The sequence below is a fragment of the Panthera leo genome, chromosome A2 (genome assembly GCF_018350215.1).
Source record: "Panthera leo isolate Ple1 chromosome A2, P.leo_Ple1_pat1.1, whole genome shotgun sequence".
In the NCBI taxonomy this organism is placed as follows: domain Eukaryota; kingdom Metazoa; phylum Chordata; class Mammalia; order Carnivora; family Felidae; genus Panthera; species Panthera leo.
This window is the reverse complement of record NC_056680.1, coordinates 153830392-153855266: the sequence shown is the minus strand read 5'-3', so window position 1 is coordinate 153855266 and position 24875 is coordinate 153830392. Positions and strand designations below refer to the sequence as shown.

Here is a 24875-nt window from a genome sequence, read left to right as displayed (position 1 = left end):
CAGTCAAGGCCCAAATCTAAGAAACTTCAAGGGATTAATGTTGATATCATAAACAGATTAATGTAGTAAGATGGAAACTTGAGAAGGTGTGTTCAGGGACAGGGGAGGCTCCACATTGAGGTCTTGTCATCATTTGGAACTCCTGGATCTTGAAGGTAGAATGAAAATTAATACCTTTAGAAATAAGTTTAGAGAACTTTACGGCAGGAATGTTAAAAGAGTAATCCACACTGAATGCATCAAGGATAGTGGGATGAAATGAGTCAATCCAGGGGCAAAAGGCAGGCAAGAGCCTTGATTGCAGCTGTGAGGATGGAGAGAGGTGGAATAACTGCTTTGTACTTAATAAAAGAAAAGAGCTATTGATAAGTGCAGTGAAATATTAGCTTGTAATCCACAATGGAGGGAACAGTATATTTTCAAAAATTAAGACTAACATTTTGATAAAGAAATAACATTCTGAAAATTTATTGTTTAAGTGCATTCCATTTCCCTAAGGCTTACTTTGTGTACTTGTCCAGATGATAGTAAATAAGATTTGATATATGCAAGGGGGAATTTTTATCTCCCAGACTGCATGTATGTGATCTTCCTAGGGTAGGAATTGCGTCAGTCTTTATTTTTTTAGTTTGAGTCCCAAACAGTGCCAGACACATGTATGCTCAGTATATACTAATTGACGGATTAAAGGCTGGATAAATGGATCATATTAAAAGAGATGCCCGTAAGTAATTAGCTCTTGGAACTGAAAGCTAACACAAAACACAGTTCAGATAATTTTGAAGTGATTTGATTGTAATGCCTCAAAATGTTATGAAACATTTCCAGAATCAGGGTATGGTAGCTAGTAGGTTATAAAGGAGAGGGCTTTTTAAAAATTTTTAAAAAATATTTATTTACTTTTGAAAGAGAGAGAGAGAGAGACAGAGCGAGAACGGGGAAGGGACAGAGAGAGAGGGAGACACAGAATCCGAAGCAGGCTCCAGGCTCTGAGCTGTCAGCACAAAGCCTGACGCGGGGCTCGAGCCCATGAACCATGAAATCATGACCCGAGCCAAAGTTGGACACTTAACCGATGGAGCTGCCCAGGCACCCCAGGAGAGGGCTTTTAGATGCAGTTTATGCCCTTTACCCCAATGGCTCATTTTACTATTTTTCCTTTTTTTCATCTTCAGAATTATATTTTAAGAACCAGCATAGCAAGTACAGTCAGTGGTCTTTACTGAAATGAAATTTCTTCTTCATTCTCCTCTATCTTTGATCATTCTCCTTTGCTTATAGAATGAAGTTCAGGCTTCATAGCATGGTATAGACACCCTCTACAAGCTGGTGCCTTACCCACTTTTCCAGTTGTATTACTTGTTTCCCTGTATTGCTATTCTTCATTTAATTCCGCAAACATATATTGATCCCTTGTTGTGTCCCAGATACTGAATTGCATGCAGCTATACTAGTCTGTAGTTTTCCCTCTATGCCTTAAAGTTTCCTACCTCTCTATTTGTTGCAGAATTTCTCCTGTGCACAGCTCTCTCTTCTCCTCCACTTAACTCCGTCTATCTAAATGCTAACATAATCCTACCTCATTCTCACCTTATATCAAGAATGTCCTTTATTTCTCATGTATAACACTTAAGCATACTAAAATACATCCACCTGCTTCTCTGCAGCCCAATAATAAACTCCTTGAGTGATGAGAAGTTTTAAAATCTTTGATTCTCCCTTGTAGCCTTTTATAAATGTTTGTGGTATTACATCTATGTATGATGGTAGAGAGAAATGGTGGACCATAGTGTGGGGGAGGGTGATTTCCATTGCCCTAAAGAACCATGGACATATATATTCCAATTTATTCCATCCCTTTACTCTCAATATCACTCTGTTTTCAAAATTCTTGTTATTTTTAGAATATGACATCTTATGTGGTCATTTGACTTTATAGCTTTAATCAAATGAAACTTCTAGAAGTTTCCACCCTAGTGGATAATGGGACCAGAATTTCTTGACTGCAGGGCATAAACCACCTTTTCAAATAAAATTTTATTCTTTAAGCAGTATTTGATGGGATCGTCAGAGATCCATAGTGAAGAGAATAAAGTATTTTAACTAATACCTGTTTCAGAAAGAAGGTGGCAGTTATATAACTTCTAAGCCCTGTTGAGATTTTGGTGGTAATGGCGAGATCTGACCCTGTACCTGAGTCTTATTTTTTGACAAATCTCTTTTAACCCCGCATCTCCTTTTCAACTTCTCTTTCTGTTCTTTGGAGGGCAGAAAGGTATGAAACTTTATATGCCTACAATTTCCTCAAAAAAAATTTTTTTTAATAGAGAGGGTACTTATCCTTGATTTCATATAGTATTTTATCTTATGTTGGATATGCACTTTGGAAGTTAAATTGCAATATGACCAGGGGCGCCTGGGTGGCTCAGTAGGTTAAGCATCCGACTTCAGCTCAGGTCATGATTTCACGGTTCGTGGGTTCAAGCCTTGCATCGGGCTCTGAGCTGACAGCTCAGAACCTGGAGCCTGCTTCAGATTCTGTGTCTCCCTCTCTCTCTGCCCCTCCCTTGCTTGCACTCTGTCTCTAAAATAAGTAAACATTAAAAAATATTTTTGTTTTTAAATTGCAGTATGACCAGAACATTGTAAATACATTTTAAAATTAACATTCGTGGGTTATTCTAGACACTTATATGTTTGTTGATTTCTCAGTGCAATGTACTGTCTTATCACATACACACAAAAATGATCAATTTAAAAGTAGAAGTATTAATTTACAGTACTTTCAGCACTTATTTTGTAACTTGTACTTAAAACCCTATTAGCTAGATTATAAAGAGATTACAATCAAAGATTTAAATTTCATATTTCCTTTTGTTACTGTCAGGAAAAAGTCCAGATTCAGTGTATGTTTACTTTATTTTATAGGCCTATGAAGAATACACCAGCAAGCTAGATGCCCTCCAACAGAGAGAACAACAGTTATTGGAATCCCTGGGGAATGGAACTGATTTTTCTGTTTCTAGCTCTGCATCCACGGACACCGTTACATCTTCCTCCTCTTCTAGCCTTTCAGTGCTACCTTCATCTCTTTCAGTTTTTCAAAACCCCACAGATGTATCACGGAGCAATCCCAAGTCACCACAGAAACCTATCGTTAGAGTCTTCCTGCCTAATAAACAGAGGACAGTGGTGAGTCAACTTTTAATATCATCATTGCTTTTTCTTTGTGTTTTTCAGAAAGAGTAGTTGTTGAAAATGAAATACGTTATCACTCCATATTCTGTGGTCATGCAAATGGAAGCATCCATTTCAAAAAGGAGTGGAAAAGACATAATTAATTGGTGCCAATGTCTGTGTCCCTTAACTGGAACAAATTGTATTGTGTTTAGTGTCAGATTTGACATTTTAACCTATCTGCCGAACTTGAATCAGACTCAAGCCTAAGTACTAGTTCAGAATCAAAAAGAATGTCCAGACTTGAGCTTGTTTGTTGTCTAACACATGTCAGGTAAGCTTTGTTCTTTGCCCTTGAGAAATCCCTATTTGGACTTATCAAATGTTGGATTTTTAGTGTGCTTGATATTTTTCCTCTGTGTAACTTTTGTTGATCATTAGCATTACCATTGGAACAAGTATTCTGTAAGTAACATTTAAAGAATGGAAATCTGCACAATTTTATGGGCGGTCTATAATCCTTGAGTACAAGTACTGTCATTGCCTTAAATAATGCATCTATATGCATTGTGACTTTTTAAAAATACATGTGGTTACTTTTGAGGTTAATAAAAAACCTTTTCATTTCCAAATACAACTGAAGTCAAAGTAGTTTTTTTTCCCTCACACAGCATTAGTAGTAATGCTAGATTTTCATAGAAAAAGTTTGATGACTAGGCTGTTGCTTGGAGGCTATAGCCTGGAGGCTATGGTGGCCTCCAGTGAGGTTAATTTGTCACCTTGTGCAACAAAGAGATGTGAGTGTCAGTGTGTGGGGATGCAAGACTAGGCCTTCAGCCAGTGTCACAAAGGTAGTTGGAACTCAGGTCCTTGCATAAAGCTGAGTCTTTGAGGAGCTTTATCTTCAGCAAAAGGGTGAACTAGAAGAAAATCTACTTACTCAGCATACATAAATAACAATGAAACTTGTCTGTCTTCACCAGTGGTCCAGATAAAGTTTAAAGCTTCCCTTGTGAATTCCTAATTATAGGCCTGTTCTCATCATGGTGTGGGATTCATATTTGTACTTATGGGTCCTGTCCAGGAACTGTCAACGCAACAAATGGTCCTAGAGAGATAATAGCGCTCAGGCACTGGGTAGAAGCAAATGCAAACCCTCTTTGGCCGATCTAGGTCTCATGAAATTCATATAGATAATGCCCACTGACAAGTTCAAAATCCCATGTCGTAAAATATACAAGGAAAGAGCCTATCAGCACATTAGAAGACTTAAAAACAGCAGGATTCCTAAGAAGGAACCAAATAGGACTTCTAAGTGGTCTTAATATTTTAAACTCAGTGGATGACAGTTCCCATCTATGAAGTATTCTTGCTAAAGATGATTTTATTGAATGTTAAGCTTCCACACCTTCCATTTTACAAGAAACACGAGGAATAGAAGAAAAAGTTAAGTGCCATGAGGAAATGATAAATTCAGAATGTGGACATTGTATAAGACAAATGGCCTGGATTCAGTGTCACAGAAGATAAAAAAGATTAGGGATTATTCTACAACTAAACAAGACTAAAGAGATGTAAACAATTGCAGCGTGTGATCCTAGTTTGGGACTAGGATGGGGAAGAGCTATCAAAGGCATTCTTGCGATGGGAAATGGTGAATGCTGATTAAATATGTTATTATGGAGTTACTAATTTTCCTATGTGTGATAATAGGAATGTAGTTATGTAGGAGAATGTCTTTATTCTTAGGAAATACATTTTTTAATATTTAGGGGTAAATCGTCATGACACCTACAACTTTGTCCACCTTCTTTTTTTAAATAAAACTTAGGCACAGTAAAGTATACAAATCTTAGGTGTACAGCTGAGTATGTATATGTAACTTTGTGCATATGTAACTGCCATGCAGATGAAGATACAGACCATTTCTAATGCTTGGGAAGAGGTTCTCCCAAGCCCCCTGCAATTTGGTCATCATTTTCCAGAGTAACCACTATTCTGACTTCTATCTCAATCAGTCAATTTAGAACATAGTTTCAAATGATAAGATCGAAAACAAATGTCAGAGAAAATAAATATTAAATGTTAGAATCTATGTAGAGAGAATTTGGATGTTAATTGTATTGTTCTCATTTTCCGTGTTTGAAAATTTTCATAATAGAGTTGGAAAAATGCAAAAACATATACCAAAGGAAAAATAGAAAGTTCAAAAGAAACAGTTGTCACTAAGGAAAAAAAGAAATAATGAACATTTGATTTGATGAAGTAGCAAGGCAACTTGAAATATAATTTCAGTATCTCTAGTAGTTACAGCGTATTACAGAACAGCTGTCAAAATGCTAAATAAAAATTAGAATATTTGTTTTAAAAAACTAAATGGATGAGATTAAAAGTAGATTAAAGCCAACTGAAGGGAGGGAAAATTAGTAAACTGTGGAAAGCAAGGAAAGAGAGTCAAAGAAAATATAAAAGAGGGGATAAGAGGTATGAAAGATGAAATGAACAGTTTCATTATATGCCTGAGAGGAGTTCCAGAAAGTGAAAATAGAAATAAAGGAGTAGAGCAGAATTCAAAGAAATGATGGCTAATGTTTGTGAAAGACATGAATCTAAAGATTTGGGGAAAACACGCCCTGAATTGTATAAGTAAATTTTAGTCCATAATTATTAAACATAACAAAATGAAAGAATACTATTTTAAAACCATTCAGGGAAAGAATTATCTATAATAAAAAACTACAATTGGATTATTAAAAAATATTGATTGTAGCAGCTGGAGAAGCCAGAAGACAATAGAATATTGTACCAAGAATGCTGAGAGGTGCCTGTTAAGTTGCTTAGCTAAGTATGAGTTGAAGGTACATTCACTAATAAAGGCCTTTCCAGATGGGGAATTTACCTTTCCCATGCTCTGCTTGAAGGAACTACTCAAAAATTACTTTAGAAAGTTGAATACAGATGAAGGAATGAAAAGTAAAAATTAAACCTAAAACTATCAAATTTATAGAAGAAAACATAGGAGAAAATCTTAGTGACCTCGAATTTGTGGCAGTGATTGCATAAATATGACACCAAAAGAAAAATCCATAATGAACATATTCATAAATTGGACTTCATCAAAATTAAAAACCTATTGCTCTTTGAAACACAGTGTTAAGAGAGTAAAAAGACAAACCACACAGACTAATCTTTGCAGAACATCTATTTGATCAAAGACATGTATCCACAGCATTAGAAAGAGCTCTTTGAACTCAATAGTAAGAAAGCAAACAACTCAAAAAATAGGCAAAAGATTTGAGCAGATGCTTCACAAAAGAAGATATGTAGACAGTAAATAAACACATGCAAAGATACTCAACATCATTGGTCATTGGGGGAATGCAAACTAAAGGCACAAGATGTCACTACACGCCTACTAGAATGGCTGGAATGAAAGAGTGGTCATACCAACTATTGGCAGCTATTATGTGGAATAACAAATTTTTATACACTGCTGGTGGCAATGTATAATGGTACAGTCACCTTGGAAAACAATTTGGCAGTTTTATTTAATTCAGTTCCTTTAAAATCCCAACAGTGTTTTTTGCAGACATAAGAAAAATCCATCCTGAAATTCATGTGGAGGCTCAATGAATCCTGAATAACCAAGCATTCTTGAGAAAGAGCAAAGTTGGAGGTCTCACACTTCCTGATCTTTGAACTTTTTACATGCCTACTGAGTGGCATAGACATCAGACATACAGATCAAGGAAATAAAGAGTCCAGAAATAAATGATTGTGTATGTGGTCAAAGGATCTTTGACAAGGGTGCCACAGCCCCCTTTGCGGGGGGAGGCGGGGAGGAAAAACCCTTCCACAATGTTACCGGGAAAACTAGATATGCACGTGCAAAACAATGAGGTTGGACCCTTACCTTACACTATATGCATTAGACTATATGCAGATTATCTCAACATTAGATTAACTAATTAGTCTAATTAACATTAGACTATATGCAGATTATCTCAAAATAGATCAAAGGCATAAACATAAGAGCTGCAACTATAAAACCCCTTAGAAGAAAACATACAGGAAAAGCTTCACAATACTGGACTTGGCAGTAGTTTTTTAGGTAAGACACCAAAAGTACAGGCAACATGTAAAAATAGAGAAATAGGACTATATCAAAATTAAAAACTATATGAATCAGAAGCTTTGATGCAGCCACTCTGAAAAATAGTATGGAGGTTTCTCCAAAAGTTGAAAATAGAACTACCCTATGACCCAGCAATTGTACTACTACATTTTTAGCTGAAGAATACAAAAATGCTGATTTGAAGGGGCCAGTGTTTATAGCAGTAATATTAACAATAGCCAAATTATGGAAAGAGCCCAAATGTCTGTCAACTGATGAATGGATAAAGAAGATGTATTTATATACAATGGAATATTACTTGGCATTCAGAAAGAATGAAATCTTGCCATTTTGCAACAATGTGGATGGAACTAGATTATTAGGCTATATGAAATAAGTCAATCAGAGAAAGACAAATATGATTTTACTCGTGTGGAATTTAAGAAACAAAACAGATGAACATAGGAGAAGGGAAGGAAAAATAAAATAACAGAGAGGGAGGCAAAGCATAAGAGACTCTTAACTATAGAGAACAAACTGAAGGTTGAGGGGAGGCCGGTGGGGGGGGGGGGTGGGCTAGATAGGTGATGGGCATTAAGGAGGGCACTTACTGGGATGAGCACTGGGTGTTACATGTAAGTGATGAATCACTAAATTATACTCCTGAAACAAATACTACACTGTTAACTAACATGAATTTAAATTAAAAAACCCCACAAAACTATGTGAATCAGAACACAGTCATCTAAGTGAAAAGACAACTTATGGAATAAGACAACTTCTTTTCATATTTACAAATCATATATATGATAAGGGGTTAATATTCAGAACGTATTTTTAAAAACTGCTACAACTCAACAACAAAAAACCTGTAAACAACCCGATTAAGAAAAGGGGAAAGGACTTAAATAGACATTTCTCCAAAGAAGATATACAAATAGCCAACAAACACGGGAAAAGATGCTCAACAGTAATCATTAGGAATGTGCAAATCAAAGCTACAAGGAGCTACCACCTCACACCCATTAGAATGGCTGTTATCAAAAAAAGAAAGGAAGAAAGCAAGCAAAAAAGAAAGGGAAAGAAAGAATGAATAACATGTTTTATTCAAAGTAGTAGTAGAAGTCCTAGACACAGCAGACACACACACACACACACACACACACACACACACACACACACACAGAGGAATATTACAAAACCATAAAAATGGATGAGCTGAGGTGCCTGGGTGACTCAGTCGGTTAAGCATCTGATTTCAGCTCGTGTCAGAATCTTGCAGTCCCTGAGTTCGAGCCCTGCGTCGGGCTCTGTGCTGACAGCTCGGAGCCTGGAGCCAGCTTCAGATTCTGTGTTTCCCTCTCTCTCTGCCCCTCTCCCGCTCGCAGTCTGTTTCTCTCTCTCAAAAATAAATAAACATTAAAAAAAAAAAAAAAAAAAGGATGAGCTCTTGCCAAAGAGGGTATTATGCTAAGAAATAAATCAGACTGAGAAAGACATATACCATATGATTTTACTTGCATGTGGAATCTACAAAATAAAACAGGAATAAACACAAAGCATAATCAGACCGGTAACTACAAAGAACACACTGATGGCTGCCAGAGGGCCAGAGAATAGAAGGATAGGCAAAATGGGTGAAGGGAAGTGGGGGGACATACTTCCAGTTGATGGAATTAGTAAGTCATGGGGGTGAAAGACATAGGGAATATTACTATTCTGATGTTGTATGGGGACAGATAGTAAGCTATACTTGGGAGCACAGCATAATGTATAGAGAAGTTGAATCACTATGTTGTACACTTGAAACTGAGGTAATGTGTGTCAGCTATATTCAAATTAAAAAAATGTTTTTAATTGATTTTGCTTTAAATGTTGACTTGTTGTTTCTCAGTGGTGGGTATATAGGAATCTGTTATACTTTCTGTTTCTATATGTACAAAATATTTCATAATCTTAATAAAAAACAAAATCAGTTTTGCTTTCAGTTGGTGAATAATAGATACTTGAGTCATGATTTTCCTTTAATACTAAGTTAGCTCTATAAATGATGTTGTATCTAACATAGTAATCCGTATGACATTTTAAAGGTATTATAAAGGTAAGGTATTGAGCTTTATGAAATGATGCGAAAAAATATATAATTTATTCCTTTTACCTCATACTATATATTTCTGATACTATAGGTACCTGCAAGATGTGGAGTTACAGTCCGGGACAGTCTAAAGAAAGCTCTGATGATGAGAGGTCTAATCCCTGAGTGCTGTGCTGTTTACAGAATTCAGGATGGGTATGGTTTGTATGTGATGTGAAACTTTGTTTAAAAAGGCAAAAAAACCTCAGACATTGAACTTTGGGGTGTTCTGTAGCATCTTTACCCAAACCTAGGGTGTTAAAATGTAAGTTTAGAAAAAAAAAAAAAACCTAAAGGAAATTTGCCAGCCTTTTGAGGAGTTAACATTAGACAATTTTGTGTGATTATAGTATTTTGTTATTCTGATCAAATGACTTTATTTGGAGTTGGAGAATCTTAAAATTTTTGAACCATTTAGAGTGTGACTTATTTGAATAACGGACTCTACCCCACGCCCATTTTTAATATAAATTCATAGTTTCACACAAGGCTTATCACAATTAACATTTTATATTAAACTGTTTTTCTTTCAAAAAAGTGTCTAAAATTGTGCCAAGACCCCCCAAATTTTGAATCCTGTTTTTTAAAAAATATCCTTTTTGGGGCATGTTGTCCCTTGAGTGCTGTTTTTATTTTTTTAGTTTTTACTTTTTTTTAAATGGATAGATAAATCCGTACCTGTGATTTTTTTTTTTTTTTTTTTTTTTGGAGGGGGGACCCTAGGAACAATCAATTTTCTGCTGTTGTAGGTCTTTTCTGGAGCTGACTTGAAGAAAAGAGTACATCTCTTTACCCTGCTGTTTGTCCAAGAGTGATACATTTATTTGGGGTAAACTTAAAAATTAATTTATTGCCATTTAAATTTCTAACGATGGAAGACCAGGGAGCCAAACCTCCCTCACCATTACTAGCCCCTCAATAACCAATTTTCATATCTTCAGCATGAGGTACGTGAAGATTTTTAGGTACGCTAACCAAGAAAGGCTGTGTCTACACTTTGCAGAGAGAAGAAACCAATTGGCTGGGACACTGATATCTCCTGGCTCACCGGAGAGGAATTGCATGTAGAAGTGTTGGAAAATGTTCCGCTTACAACTCACAACTTTGTATGTACTTGTACATTTTTTCTGAGTGTCAAAACCGTTCAGGTTCTTGTGCATGAATTTTTATTTAAGGAATATGCAATATGGATGAGTAACTTAGGGATTGATATTTGGCCTAGGTTAAAATCAGTTCTTTAAAAACTTTGTATTTAAACTAGAGTTTTATTTTCATCATATACTTTCTTTTTAACTTGAAAAAGCAATAGATGACTTTCCTTAAAAGGAACTAAAAAGAAGGGGCACCTGGGTGACTGTAAGTTAAGCGTCCACCTCTTGATTCCAGCTCGGTCATGATGTCACAGTCGTGAGGTAGAGCCTGCTTAAGATGCGCTTTCTCCCTCCCTCTCTGCCCATCCCCCGCGTGCATGTTCTTTCTCTCAAAAAAAAAAATTTTTTTTTTAAAAAGAACTAAAAAGAAAATTTGAATGGTACAGAAGTATATCAAGTAAAAAAATGAAAATAAGAGGGTAAACATTTGTTATTTTGTATTCTTCTAAACTCTTTCTGTATATACAAATGTGTGCTTATACCTGTGAGCCCAAAGTTTTTTCCTTTCTCTTTTTTCCTTCCTTCCCTTCCCGTTCTTTCCTTAAACGAAAGATGGAGTCATATTCTGTATGATATTCTTCACCTTAAAGAAAAAAAAATTCAACAGTGTATCATAGATCCCTTGCCACATCAGTACACCTAGGTTTGTGTTTATAGTGATTGCATAATAGCCCATATTTAACCCTCCTCTATTAATAGACATATAAGGGGTTTTAAAATCTATTTTGTACAGGGCTAAACAGAATTTTTGCATACAGCTTGATACACTTGTGTAAATGTTTCTGAAGGATGAGTTAATGGAAGTGGAGTAGTGCTCCTTGAGGACCTCTCCCTTCATCTGGGGTTTGCATTTGCTGGAACCTAGCCTAAAGCTAAGTGTCACCAGCATGAGACCTGGAATGTGGGACATCTCCACCTTAGTGATGAGGGTATAGTGCCCAGAGTTTGAGAACTTACCCTCTAAAGGATAGTCAGAAGCCTAGAGTAGAATGATCTGTAAGGCAGGAATGCACTTCTTACTTTGTATTGTATATGGAGTTTTGACAATAGTTTATTTTTTCTAGATGGATAGTTATTGCTCACCTTTGGGCATCCAGTGCTTTCTCGTGTGCTTTGGTGATCAGTACAGCCGGACTCCTAAAACAGATGAATGATGAGCTGATTTCCTTGGGGGTTTGTGCTTTCTGGGCTCCATTAGTGGTGAATAATTTGTGCTTCAGTAAATAAGACATCTTTTTTTTATGTTTATTTTAAAATTTTTTTATGCTTGTTTATTCTTGAGAGAGAGAGAGAGTGACAGCGCACAAGTGGAGGAGGGACAGAGAGAAAGGGAGACACAAGATGTGAAGCAGGCTCCAGGCTCTGAGCTGTAAGCACAGAGCCTGACATGGGGCTTGAACTCACAAAACCGTGAGAACATGATCAGAGCCGAAGTCAGATGCTTTAACTGACTGAGCCACTCAAGCACCCCAAATGTTTACTTATTTTTGAGAGAGAGAGAGACAGACAGACAGTGAGCAGGGAAGGGGCAGAGAGAGAGAGAGAGAGAGAGACAGAATCTGAAGTAGGCTCCAGGCTCTAAGCTGTCAACTCAGAGCCCAACGTGGGGCTTGAACTCATGGACCACGAGATCATTACCTGAGCTGAAGTCAGAGGCTTAACCCACTAAACTACCCAGGTGCCCCAATAAATAAGGCATCTTTTTGATGAATGTTGTCAGTCAGATTTACTATGTAGCAAGTAGTTTTGTAATGATGACCTAGCAAGTTCATTACTATTTATTATTTTTTTAATTTGTAGAATTTGGAGTGGATAAATCTGAAGATAATTTTAAGTTTTTAGGATCCCAAAACAGTAGAGCTTACATTTCACAATGATTACTACTCTTTTTCTTAATTATTCTTCTTAGCTAGAAATTAGTTAAGAGGAGGTGAAAAATCTAATGTTAAAGTAGTGCCTCGGGAAGGTCCTTGCCACAAGAGAATAATGAAAACAAACTGCAGAGTATAAAAATCCTCACAACACAGTTGGAGACTTGCCAGTAAATATTTATTGAGAACTTTCCATTTACCAACACTGTTTCTGATCTGGGGATATAACAATGAATGAGAAAAACAATATCCTTGTCTTAGAGTAGAGAGACAGATGATTCGATAAGAACATTTCATAAACACTCTTAATTACCGTGTATGTATAAAGTACAGTAGATGCACAGAGTAGAGACTTCTAACCAGGCCTTGGAGGATCAGGAAAGTTTCCCAAAGGAAGAACTATCTAAGCTAAGGCCCAATAGATGAGGGAAGAATACTCTCAACAGAAGGAACAGTGTAAAAGCATGGCACTTACCAGCTCTGAAAGAAGTTCAGGGGGTATGGAATCAAATTGGAGAGGGGGTGGTTACAGTGCAGCAAGAGTTAGGGCTAGAGTAAGAAGAATCCAACTCGTGGGAGTCTTTGTAAGGCATGTTAAAGACTTGGACTTCTCTCCAAAATAATTGGAAATTGAATGCTTGTAAACAGGGGAGACCTGGGAATTGATTTGTGTTTTAGAACAGTTGCTGTGAGTGCCATGTAGAGGCAGAGGAAAAGCCTGCGTTCCGTTTAAGAAAGGGAAAGAATTCCTCTCTTTGCTTCTCTCTGCTGGATCTTGCTGGCTACTGGAGGATAGCTGTTTATGCCTCCTGGTTCCATAGAATCCGTTATAAAAGCAGTTCCTTTGGTATTTGTCTGGGTTCCAGAAATCCCTGGGAACTGACACGGTGGAAGTGGCAGGAAAGGTAGAAAATCTGCCTTCCCGTGCCCACTTTTATTGACAAGAGTATACTCATATCTTCAAGTGCATGTCACAATTTATACTCCTGCGTACCCACGTTTGCTTCTCATTTCCATTCCTCTCTGCTTCCCTTCCTCCTCCCCTCTTGCCTTGTGTGTTTTTTTCTTCTGTACATACACAAACAGCCTGGTACACGTAGGTTTCAAGTAGAAGTCAGTAACAGGAAGAAAGACTGCAAGTGAGTAGATTAATGAAAAAAGAAATTAGGGCTTCATGAAACTGAACAGATTATCAGATGAGTGAGAAATGGTTAGCAAAGAGGATCAGGTGACTATAAAATAATTCCTGTGAACACGTTTTGTATTTTTCTGTGCTCTATCTTCTGAGATCCTGCGAGAAATACAAAAAATCCTCACATTGGCGAGTAATGGCCACATAAATGTTAAAGGTTTTCTAATGGAAAAGTAACAAAGCTAAAAACAAGTAGTTGCCTTTTATATTCTCTAGAAAGTGATATGTAGACCTTTTTAGGTGAAGAAAACAAGAGCCACTCTTGAAATCACCTGAATGTTCTCAAAAAGCTGGAATGTATCATGTGCCAAGATATCATTTTCCTGATGAGACATTATTGTTAAATATCTTTTTATCCTGCTAAATGTATGTTTGTTGAAAAGAGTTTGGTATACCGTGGGTATTGAAATAAACGTACTGGCTCATGAAAAGCATTTGCATGGAATAGAAAGTTCTGATGTACATTATATATGGTCAGGATAAATACTGTTACATGAATAAAGGTATATCCTGGGTCATGATGTAAAATATACTTCTTACTATTGTTTGTGATTAAAACTGTCTGAGACACTGAGATGAATTAAGGGTATATAGGAAAGACAAAGGACAAAATAGAGTCCTTTGAAAGCACAAAATGCTTTCACCACTCTGAAATAGCCTCTGTTAACATTTCGGTATTTATCTTTCTTATATTTTCTGCTTATTCTATATGTAAAACAAATACTCTAAAAATAATTTCTGGCTTCAGTAGTTATCAGGATAGAGCCTCCCTGACTCAGTTCTTATTACGTGACCCATGTTGTAGATCATTTGCCTTCTGACATGGAGTTCTTAAGTTTCCCATAGAGGAATGTTCACAAACCCATTTAGGTGTTCTAATCCTCTAACTGATAATTTGTTAAACGTGGTTCTTACTGTCTTTTAGGTGATTTTCCTATCCCTTATCTTAGTCCGTTTCTGTTTTAAAGCTCTTTGGGTGGTTTTCTTTTTCTTATTACTAAGTAGTAACTTTAAGCCAGAGTTCCTTGCTTTATCAACCTCGGCCATCATTTACTGATCACTGATTTTATAGGGAATTAGCTCATTTGTAGTGTTACAACCTTACCTTTTTCTTCCCCTTTAAATAATATACCATCCCACCCCACCATGTAAAAATAAATAAATAAATAAATAAATAAATAAATAAATAAATAAATAAATAAATAAAATGCCATTGTTTCTTGTTCTGTCAGCAGCAGCAAGCATCACTTAACTCCTTTCGTGGTACAGTTGTTACCGGGTGCCCTCACCCTTCCTTTCACGCCTGTTCCCTCTTTGTACTTGTTATCTCTACTTTTACTTTCATGGAGTCAGGTTGAAAATAGTTGCCAGTCTTTTATTCACTTTCCATCTTCTTGACTTCTGAGTTTTCTAAATTGGATATTGAGTGGGAGATAAGTACATATGGTTCATCTATTGCCTTGAACCCCCTGGTCTTCATTTTAATATCTTTGTGTGTAAGGCAGTTCTCATGATATGAACATATTAAAGATTTGTTATTTTAAGCAAGAGAGTGAATAAGCTGATTTCTAAAAAGATTCTTGCAAGTTTTTAAAATGCTCTCTGATGTTTTTACTTTGCAGGTACGGAAAACGTTTTTCACCTTAGCATTTTGTGACTTTTGTCGAAAGCTGCTTTTCCAAGGTTTTCGCTGTCAAACGTGTGGTTATAAATTTCACCAGCGTTGTAGTACAGAGGTTCCACTGATGTGTGTTAATTATGACCAACTTGAGTAAGTAATAAAAAAAAAAGTCTCTTTTCTATCTACCATTTTACATTTAACTTTTCTTAATGTGAAACTAGAGTATCTTAGAATCTGGGAATTTTCTTTCCAATAGAGTTACAGGGAATTAAAAAAGGGTGGCTAGGGAATACAATGTAGTGTAGCCAGTACTGCTCCCCCAAATTTAATCCTGATTCAGCTGTACATTTCATTTATGTGTTACATTCTCTTCTAATGAATAAAGTTCCCTTGCCCATAGACATCACTGATAGATGGTTTTTGGGAGGACAGTGGTGTGATTTAAACTAAGTTAACCATTATATTTTTGGATCACAGATCAGAGATTCTGATCCTATCACTATTTTGTAAATTATGTGTGTTCTCTCTCTCTTTCTTTCGGTGTCTCTCTCTCTCTCCTTCAACCTCCCCCGCCCAGTTTATTTGAAAGTAAGATATAAAATCTTTGTATCCAGTGTATCTTTCTAAAACTTCTATTTGCTTTATGCCACAGTTTCTCTAATAGATTAGACTGAGTCTATTGTAATCTTTTGTTGTTGCTGCTGCTGCTACTACCGTTAAGGTCTTATTACTTTGCTTGATCACTTGAGCAAAGAGAATTCAACTCTGTACTTTAAAGTACATTTGATGTAATCTAACTTAGCAGTTGATACATTTTCTTCTAATTCTTTAACCATAAAGCATGATTTTTCCCCTCTAATATATAGAAATTCGCTGGATAGAACAATTAGTTCTAGATTATAAGCTTGCCTTTCAAAGTGCAATATAATTCTTTTTAAATAAGCCTTTAGGCAAAAAACGACTAATTGAATTTAACAGTCATTTCTGAAAGTGGAATTTGATCTCAAATATTTCTGTTAACTCTATAATGTATTCTGGTGTGTGAAGCTTCTGGGTTTTGCACAAGTTAGGTTTGTTTTGTTTTGTTTTTGTTTTTGCCTCACAGTTTGCTGTTTGTCTCCAAGTTCTTTGAACACCACCCAATACCACAGGAGGAGGCCTCCATAGCAGAGACTGCCCTAACGTCTGGATCGTCCCCTTCTGCCCCCCCCTCCGATTCTCCTGGGTATGACTTGACTCCTGCTGTTCAATAACAATGCTACTTGATCTGGTTTCTTTTGGATCTTTTGGTTAATTATAAACCTTTCCAACACTTGGACTGTTAAATTAAGGATTTTTCTCCAAGTAACTTATTTTATCACATCAGACAAATGAATGATCACACAGGCAAATGTACACAATTTTATCACATCAGGCAAATGCACATGAATTCGGTAAAGGTACGTGGGATTAAAACTGACTTAGACTCTTTCAGGACCAGCCTGGGAAAAAAATCAAGCAGCAGATCATTTAGAGTTCCTGCCTTGTGCTCATCACTTTACTAGGTAATATCAAATATAGAAGTCTGTGATTCCCATTTAGAAAAGCAGCATTAAACCAATGAGACAATGGCAAACAATTTAAAAATAGTCTGCAATTTATGATGTAATATTTTAAATGATGTGAGAAGGACATAAATATTACCATGTTTACCATAGAAGAGAGAGTAGTGAGTATAGGCAAGAACATTGAGTGAAGAAATGGGATGTGGATTCCAGAATCTGGATGAGCCCAGGGAATAAAAAGCATGGTGATGGGTGGTGGGATGGTAGATTTGAGAGACCGTGAACAGAGGCTAATCAAGTTGATAAGTAACATGCGTAAACCCAAATAATGAAGAGTGCTGAAATTCAGACTAGAAGTTAGGCTTAAGACTTAACACAAGACGGGGGAAAGGTAGTTTTCGAGCAGAGAACTGGCTGGTCAAAATGATTTTAGGGAAAGGATCACCATGTAGCAAGGAGAGATAGGTTGATGGAGAAATGTCTAGGGTGAAGAAGGCCAACTCAGATGCTGTTCATAGTGGAGACAACAAGTGGCAATAAAGACCTGAAGTGGGCTGTATGGAGAAGGGATGGATATGCACAAAGTGTAAGGAAAAAAATTAATAGTATTGTTAGTTGTGGAGGATAAATGAGAAAACTGACTTTAAAGATAATATAAAGGCATCATATATTCAAGCTTCAAAAAAAGAAAAAAGATGATGAGTTTAATAGATACTTGTATTTTGTTGGAGAATTTCTTACACATGTCTGCATACTCTTTCTCTGTTGGGTTTGAGGCAGAATAAATTATGCTATATTTGGAAGCATATGGTTAAAAAAAAATAAAGTCCTCACATGGCATTCTCTCTTATAATATTCCAGAGATAGTTAAGATCAGAAATATTTATTGTCAGTTTGAACCCTACTTCCTTCCTCTCTTCACAAGGTAATGCTATTTTTTCTGCCTAGAGAGAGAAGACAGTAAGTGGATAATCCTAAGAGACCTGTAATTTTACAAAGCCAACCTTTCTAGAGGTTTCATAGGCTAGAAAATTTACTAAAGACTTGTATTAAGGACTGTATTTTTTATCTACTTAGAAACACTAGAAAATGCAACCATTTATTTATTTAGTCAGGTCATAACAGTTACCTGCTCTAGTGGAGTCATTTTATTCCTGCTGTCTCTGTCATTAGTTCTTTGCACCTGTGTCTTCCTTAGGAGATCTAAGTGTTATTGTTTGTTTTGATTTTTAATTAACCTTCTGGCTATGGTATTTACTCCTGACAGTTCTGTAGACCATGATGCCTTTCCAGTGGCAGGTCCTAGTTCTATGAGCAGAGTTACAGAACACCATAATGAAATTCACTTGGTTTCTCTGAAGGTTTATAATGGTAATGATCCAGGGCAGGTGCCTTTCAGTGAAGGGATGCTGTCTTAAAATTGAGAAACCATTTGCCTATGCCATGAGTATTTTCTGTATAACTAAACTGTAGTACCTTCTGGTCTTGAGCAAATGATAAAAAAGATATTCAGACTTTTGTTTCCCTGATGCTTTTATGTCACAAGTGTCTGTGTATGCCTGTGAAAAGATAGAAGCCAATCCTGTTCTGTATTGCTGCTCCTTTGCATTTTGTTAATAGTCTTTATAATAATTCTAGTGGTCATGAAGCGCATAGAATAATGGATGTAACCAAGACATATTGGAGAAGTGATACATTGCCCAGTTTTGAATTAAAAGTTAGAGGTACCTCCTTTTCTGCTTTTTAAAAATGCTGTGGAATGTGTGAATGTATAAAAAGTCAGCATTTTAAAATTTACATATTGCTGGGGCCCCTGGGTGGCTCAGTCAGTTAAGTGACCAACTCTTGGTTTTGGCTCAGGTCATGATCTCACAATTTGTGGGGTCGAGCCCCACATCAGGCTCTGCACTGGCAGCATGAGGCCTGCTTGGGATTCTCTCTGTCTGCTTCCCCCCTGGTCATACTCTTTCTCTCTTAAAATAAATAAATAAACTTTAAAAAATAAAATTTACACATTGCTGAACAGAAGGAGTCACATTGCTTCAAAACTTTTAATATTCTTTTTTTTTTTTTTAACCGTTTGTTTATTTTTGAGAGGGGTTGGGGGAGGCAGAGAGAGGAAACAGAGGATCCGAAGCATGTTCTATACTGACAGCAGAGAGCCTGATACTGGATTCAAGCTCAGGAACTGTGAGATCATGACCTGAGCTGAAGTCAGTCATTTAACCAACTGAGCCACCCAGGCGCCCCAAAACTTTGAATATTCTTTTTTTTTTTTAATGTTTATTTATGTTTGAGAGAGAGACAGAGTGTGAGCAGGGGAGGGGCAGAGAGAGAGGGAGACAGAATCTGAAGCAGGCTCCAGGCTCCACACCGTCGGCACAGAGCCCGACACGGGGCTCAAACTTGTGAACCGTGAGATCATGATCTGAGCCGAAGTCGGATGCTCAACCCACTGAGCCACTCAGGCGCCCCCCCCACCCACAACTTTTAATATTCCAGATTGAAAATAAGATCTAAACTAAGTGGTAATTTGCTGAAGAGTGTTAGAGGTAAAATTTTTTTATTTTTAATCTGATACTGCTTTAAAGAGGTTTGCAACAAGATAGGTAGAGGTGTCATTAGGAGAAAGCCAGTTACTGGCTGCCAACATACTTCACTGGGTATAAATTGTGTTGGTCCGGGTAAAGATGCCCTAGTGTGGAAATTCAATTTTATCAGTCCCCAGAAATGATGAGAGTTAGAGATACACTGGTTTACAGTAACCAGAATTAGAAAAGACTGAATCAAAATTCTAGGTAATTCATTTCTTTGAGAAATATAGCTGTTGTATAGACCAGAGTTCTTGTGTTGGATGGACCAGCACTCCACTGTTGGAAGATATTTTTGAGAAACCAAATTATAATCCAAAGATTGCTTTTGTTAAGCATGGGATTAGCATATGGCTCAGGGGCACCTGGGTGGCTCAGTTGATTAATCATCCAACTCTTGATTTCGGCTCAGGTCATGGTCTCGCAGTTCGTCAGACCAAGCCCCATTTCGGGCTCTGCACTAACAGAGCAGAGACTGCTTGGTATTCTCTCTCTTTGCCCATTCTCCGTTTGTGCTCTCTTTCTCTTTCTCCAAATAAACTTAAAAAAAAAAAAAAAAAAAAAAAAAAAAGGACATGGCTCAGATGTTTAATGACATTAAGATATAATAACTTGAAGTTTCTCACAAAATTATAATACACTGGGCATCAATGCTAGGTAAATTGATTTCATGGACCACCATATGCCCTCCACTGGGTGATGTTAGATACCAGCTGCCAACTATAGTCTTTCTCATTTTGTGAATAGACAGATATCGTCACTTTCTTATGTATCCATTTTTTTAGATAATAAAATTTATCAGATTAAATCCTGGTTTTCGTTTCTCCTACTTCTGAACCAATGCCCTTTGAATACATGTTTCTGCTTTGTTATAGACTACATGTTGCAGTCATAGTCTTAATTCAGTAACTTTCAAAAATGACTTGCTGTCACTTAATGCCTGCATCAGATCAATTATATTAGATTGATCCATTATATTAGATTAATTAGAATGCCCTGTACAACTGTAGTTAATTCAGGCTTTTTCCACATTTAAGTCCTAACTTAAAGTATGCAATTGCCTTGAGACTTTAAATGACTATAGTTTTTTAAAAGTAGGTACACTTTCCAAAACTTTTTTTAAAAACCATTTGTCATTTTTACATTCTTTTACCTGTTCTCAAAATCCCTTAGCAAAAGCCATATATTGGCTGCCTAAGGCAAAATTAAAGAAAGCTCTGTCACAAATTAAAAATTTCTCAATAATGACAATAAAAATCTTCTTAAGGCCAGGTCCATCAGTCTTAACCTGTAATTTTCAGTGGGTGATAACCAGGTCTTTAAACTACATAATATTTTATTATTTTTATTTCAGTTATAAGTGGACTGAGTATGAACAAATAAGCTCAAAATTTCTTTCCCTACCTTTGATAGCATACTTCAAAGAGTAAAACAATAAATGGGTGGGGTTCAGATTTTGTTAAAATGCTTTATTCAGAACCTTAGGGGAAAAAAATCTTTTTGTCACTATTTGGCTTCTTTGGCTTTTCAGAGCTTTTCTACTATTTTTTCTTCCCGTACCTTCCTAAACCTGTCTCCTCACAAAATGTCTTTTTATCCCCTCCACGTTTTCATTTTGGCTATGTCTTAATAACAATAAAAAATGATGATTAGTTACAGAGTTTGCATTAAATGGGGTGGAATGAGGGCACCTGGGTGGCTCAGTCGGTTAAGCATCCAACTTTGTCTCAGGTCATGATCTTGCAGTATGTGGGTTCGAGCCCTGCGTTGGACTTTGTGCTGACAGCTCAGAGCCTGGAGCCTGCTTCGGATTCTCTGTCTCCCTCTCTCTCTGCCTGTCCCCCACTCGTGCTCTGTCTCTCAAAAATAAACAAACATTTAAAAAAATAAAAATAAAAAATAAAATAAACGGGGTGAAATGATACCAGTCTTTGTAGAGGGGCTGTGAGCACTGCATCATTCATTGGTCTTGGTGGAGCTCATCAGGACAGCCATACCTTTTCTTTCACGCGATACTCCCTTCCCAGCTCCCTTGGATATTCTTTCTGAGGAGCCTAGACTACTCACAGGTATTTACAGTCTGTTCACAAAACTTGAGTGTGCTTTGTGAGTGTGAGGTTCATTTCAGGGCAATGAGAGATCGTAGAATTTGTTATTTATCTACAGTAACAAAATAGATCACTGTCACCTATTTTGATGATTTCATCAAAAGCAGTTTTAAAGAAGATTTGCTTTAATGCTTAATACTTGATTCTCTTGCATCTCTTAATTATTGGACACGGTAAGAATGATAAAATATGAGAGGCTGACACTATAAGGATCATCTTTTGGATATGCAAATGGTCTTTTGCTGTTGTTCAAGATTTTAATTTAACTCTGTGTAAAGCAACAGATACATCTTTCAGGTCCTGGAATCCACAGGTGTATTTTCAAAATATAATTTCCTAATACTTTGCATAAAAATTCCATTTTAGGATCTAGAAATGGCAAAGGTAGAAAAAAATAGATTTTATTCAGTCAGTCTCTAGTATTTAGAGATTTTTGTGTAACTTTAAAGAGTTTCTTTAGCTGATTAACTACAGGTAATTTCTAGCCATTTTTAGATTTCCCTGGAGTTCTTGGATAAGAATCAGTGTTCTTGTCATTAATCGTCCCTAGAGGGTCTGCTTCAGCAAAAGCAGCTCTTCAGTATTAATTACAGGCATATATTAGTTTTTTAAACACCGTTACTGCTGGGTTTTTAATGCTTTAAAGATTTTATTGGAGAATACGAAAACAAGGAAATCTTTAGATCACCCATTTTTTGTTTTTATCTCTTTAGAGTTGCTCTGAATCTTATCTTTCAATGACTTGATTTTTCCAGGCCCCAAATTCTCACCAGTCCGTCTCCTTCAAAATCCATTCCAATTCCACAGCCTTTCCGACCAGCAGATGAAGATCATCGAAATCAATTTGGACAGCGAGACCGGTCCTCATCAGCTCCAAATGTGCATATAAATACAATAGAACCTGTCAATATTGATGTAAGTATCCAGCATTATTAGAATTAAAAAAATTCAATTATATTTCTTTTTCTGCTACATTTATAATATAGATCAGAAATAAGTGCCATCTTTCAAGTGTCACAGTCATTAGGTGATTGACTTCATGAATTAGTGATCAGAAGAACCATGTCATCTTCTCTGATGGTACTAATACTTAACTGATGCCAAATTGTGGAGTTGTTCGGATTTGTTGCCTTATGATATTGTTTCTGCAAAAGTCTTATCTTCATTTATTTAATAGATAATCCCTTGGCCATTTCATGGTAAAGAAATAAGGGTACCATTGCAGATTTTCTATTTGGATCAATTTGAAATCTGTATCTAAATTTCTAAAAGTACAGTTTTAAGTTAAATAACCCTTTAGGACTAATCATTACTTTATGTACAAGATATACAAAGCTACTTTTTACCTTCCTTACTTTTTTTTTTAAATGTTTATTTTTGAGAGAGAGGGTAAGTGGAGGAGGGGCAGAGAAATAGAGACAGAGGATCTAAGCAGGCTCCATGCTGTCAGTGCAGAGCCCAGTGTGGCACTCCAACTCACTTTTCTTTCCTTTTCTTTTCTTTTCTTTTCTTTTCTTTTCTTTTCTTTTCTTTTTTTTTTTTTTTAAAAACATGTATTTATTTTTGAGAGACAGAAAGAGACAGAGTGTGAGCAGGGGAGGGGGCAAAGAGAGAGGGAGACACAGAATCCGAAGCAGGATCAGACTTCGAGCTGTTAGCACAGAGCCCAATGCAGGGCTCAAACTCGTGAGACACCTGAACTCGTGAACCACGAGATCATAACCTGAGCTGAAGTCAGACGCTCAACCGACTGAGCCACCAACGCGCCCCAACAGACTTTTCTTAAAGTAAATATTTTAGTCTCATGGGTCATATGATTTCTGATGACAGCTGTTGAACTTTGTCATTGTAGTGTGAAAGCAGAGATAATACCTTATAAACAAATGGCTTTATTCTCATAAAACTTTATTTACAAAATAATCCAGTAATTGAGTTACAGAAGACAATAATGTGCTCTTACTACCTGAGCTGTCGTGGGATGGGGGTCCTGATCTTGGAATTAGGTGTCATTTCTCCCAGAATTTGTGCTTTCAGATAAAGAGTGTAAGTTATTCCTAATCTCTGTAATAAGCAACAAAACAGAAAAGCTGCCAACCTTGTTTGCCTTGGAAACTAATTATATTTAAAACGGAAGTTAAAAAACTATTTCCCCACATAAACAGGGTACTAAAATTAGTGAGGTGGTTTTGTGTGTGTGTTAGAAGATAGGAGTTGTTCTCATTATACAAGCATTCCTTATGTGAGTCTTCCTAGTTATATAAAGTTGAGTAGAGAAGCAAAAACTTTCCTAACAGGAAAATATTCACTTATTAACAGGCTACTTTAATATTAGTCCCCACTCAGATATCCTTCCCCATCTAATACCAGTTTGCATTCCAACCCCCATACATCATTATCCAACATTTCAATGAAAATATAATGCACATTGATTGCAAATCTGGCAAAAAAAAGAAAGAAAGAAAAGATTTAAAGATTTTTATAAAGATAGTGAAAAATGACTTTGGAGAACTACTGAAATTATAAAAAGCCATTGAAAAATAAGGATACAGTAGAATTAAATTAGTCCAGGTAACAATAGAAGAGAAAAGATCCTTAGAGATGACAATATAATAGGTTCTTCAAATGAAAATGATTTAAATATCAAAGGATTGTTAGAGGCCCTTCAGGGAATTGATGAAACCCTCTAAAATTTTTATAAAAATGATTATGCTTGCTATGTAAAAGATGAATATGAAAACGAGGATTTCAGTTGGTGCTATAGCTTTCGTATTATGAACAACAAAAACTTGATTCCTGTGTTCTGATAATTAGCATATTGAAATTGTAACTTAAAATTTATTAAATATAAAAGAAAATCTTTATTATAAATTTTAATTTCATTTTTCAAGACGAACTTCCAAATTCCAGACATCCTTCCCACTTTTTACTATGAGATTTTTTTCTCTATTTTTATTGGATTTATTTTAAGTGGTCTTTGCCTAATATTAATTTTTCTCAACTAATAAGGTCTAGGTAGGCCTGAATACAAAGGAAGAAAATAGTAGGAGAGGGAAATATGGGAATAATGAGATTGTGAAATAAGAAACCAAATCTTATTTCTAAATTAGGTCTATTCTCATTATGTTCAAAATTGTAGCTATCTTGGGGTGCCTGGGTGGCTCAGTCCAGTTAAGCTTTTGACTCTGGATTTTGGCTCAGGTCATGATCTCACAGTTTGTGAGTTCAAGCCCCCTGTCAGGCTCTGTGCTTGCTGTCAGCATGGACCCTGCTTGGAATTCTTTCTCCCTCCTTCCCTCTTTCTGCCCCTACCCTCTCTCAAAATAAATTAAAAAAAATTTTTAAACGATTTTTTTAAACATTTGTTTATTTTTG

At 36.3% G+C, this 24875-nt stretch overlaps 1 protein-coding gene across 5 annotated transcripts in view; it reads left to right on the top strand.

The window, feature by feature from the left end:
- Positions 1-24875, top strand: part of BRAF (B-Raf proto-oncogene, serine/threonine kinase) — a 166802-nt gene that overhangs the window by 89375 nt on the left and 52552 nt on the right. For all 5 annotated transcript variants that reach the window (XM_042926650.1, XM_042926629.1, XM_042926659.1 and 2 more), the window contains exons 3-8: positions 2929-3192; positions 9478-9581; positions 10429-10531; positions 15262-15410; positions 16366-16485; positions 22259-22418. In XM_042926650.1, coding sequence (XP_042782584.1) covers positions 2929-3192; positions 9478-9581; positions 10429-10531; positions 15262-15410; positions 16366-16485; positions 22259-22418 — 900 coding nt within the window. The remainder of the gene's footprint in view (positions 1-2928; positions 3193-9477; positions 9582-10428; positions 10532-15261; positions 15411-16365; positions 16486-22258; positions 22419-24875) is intronic.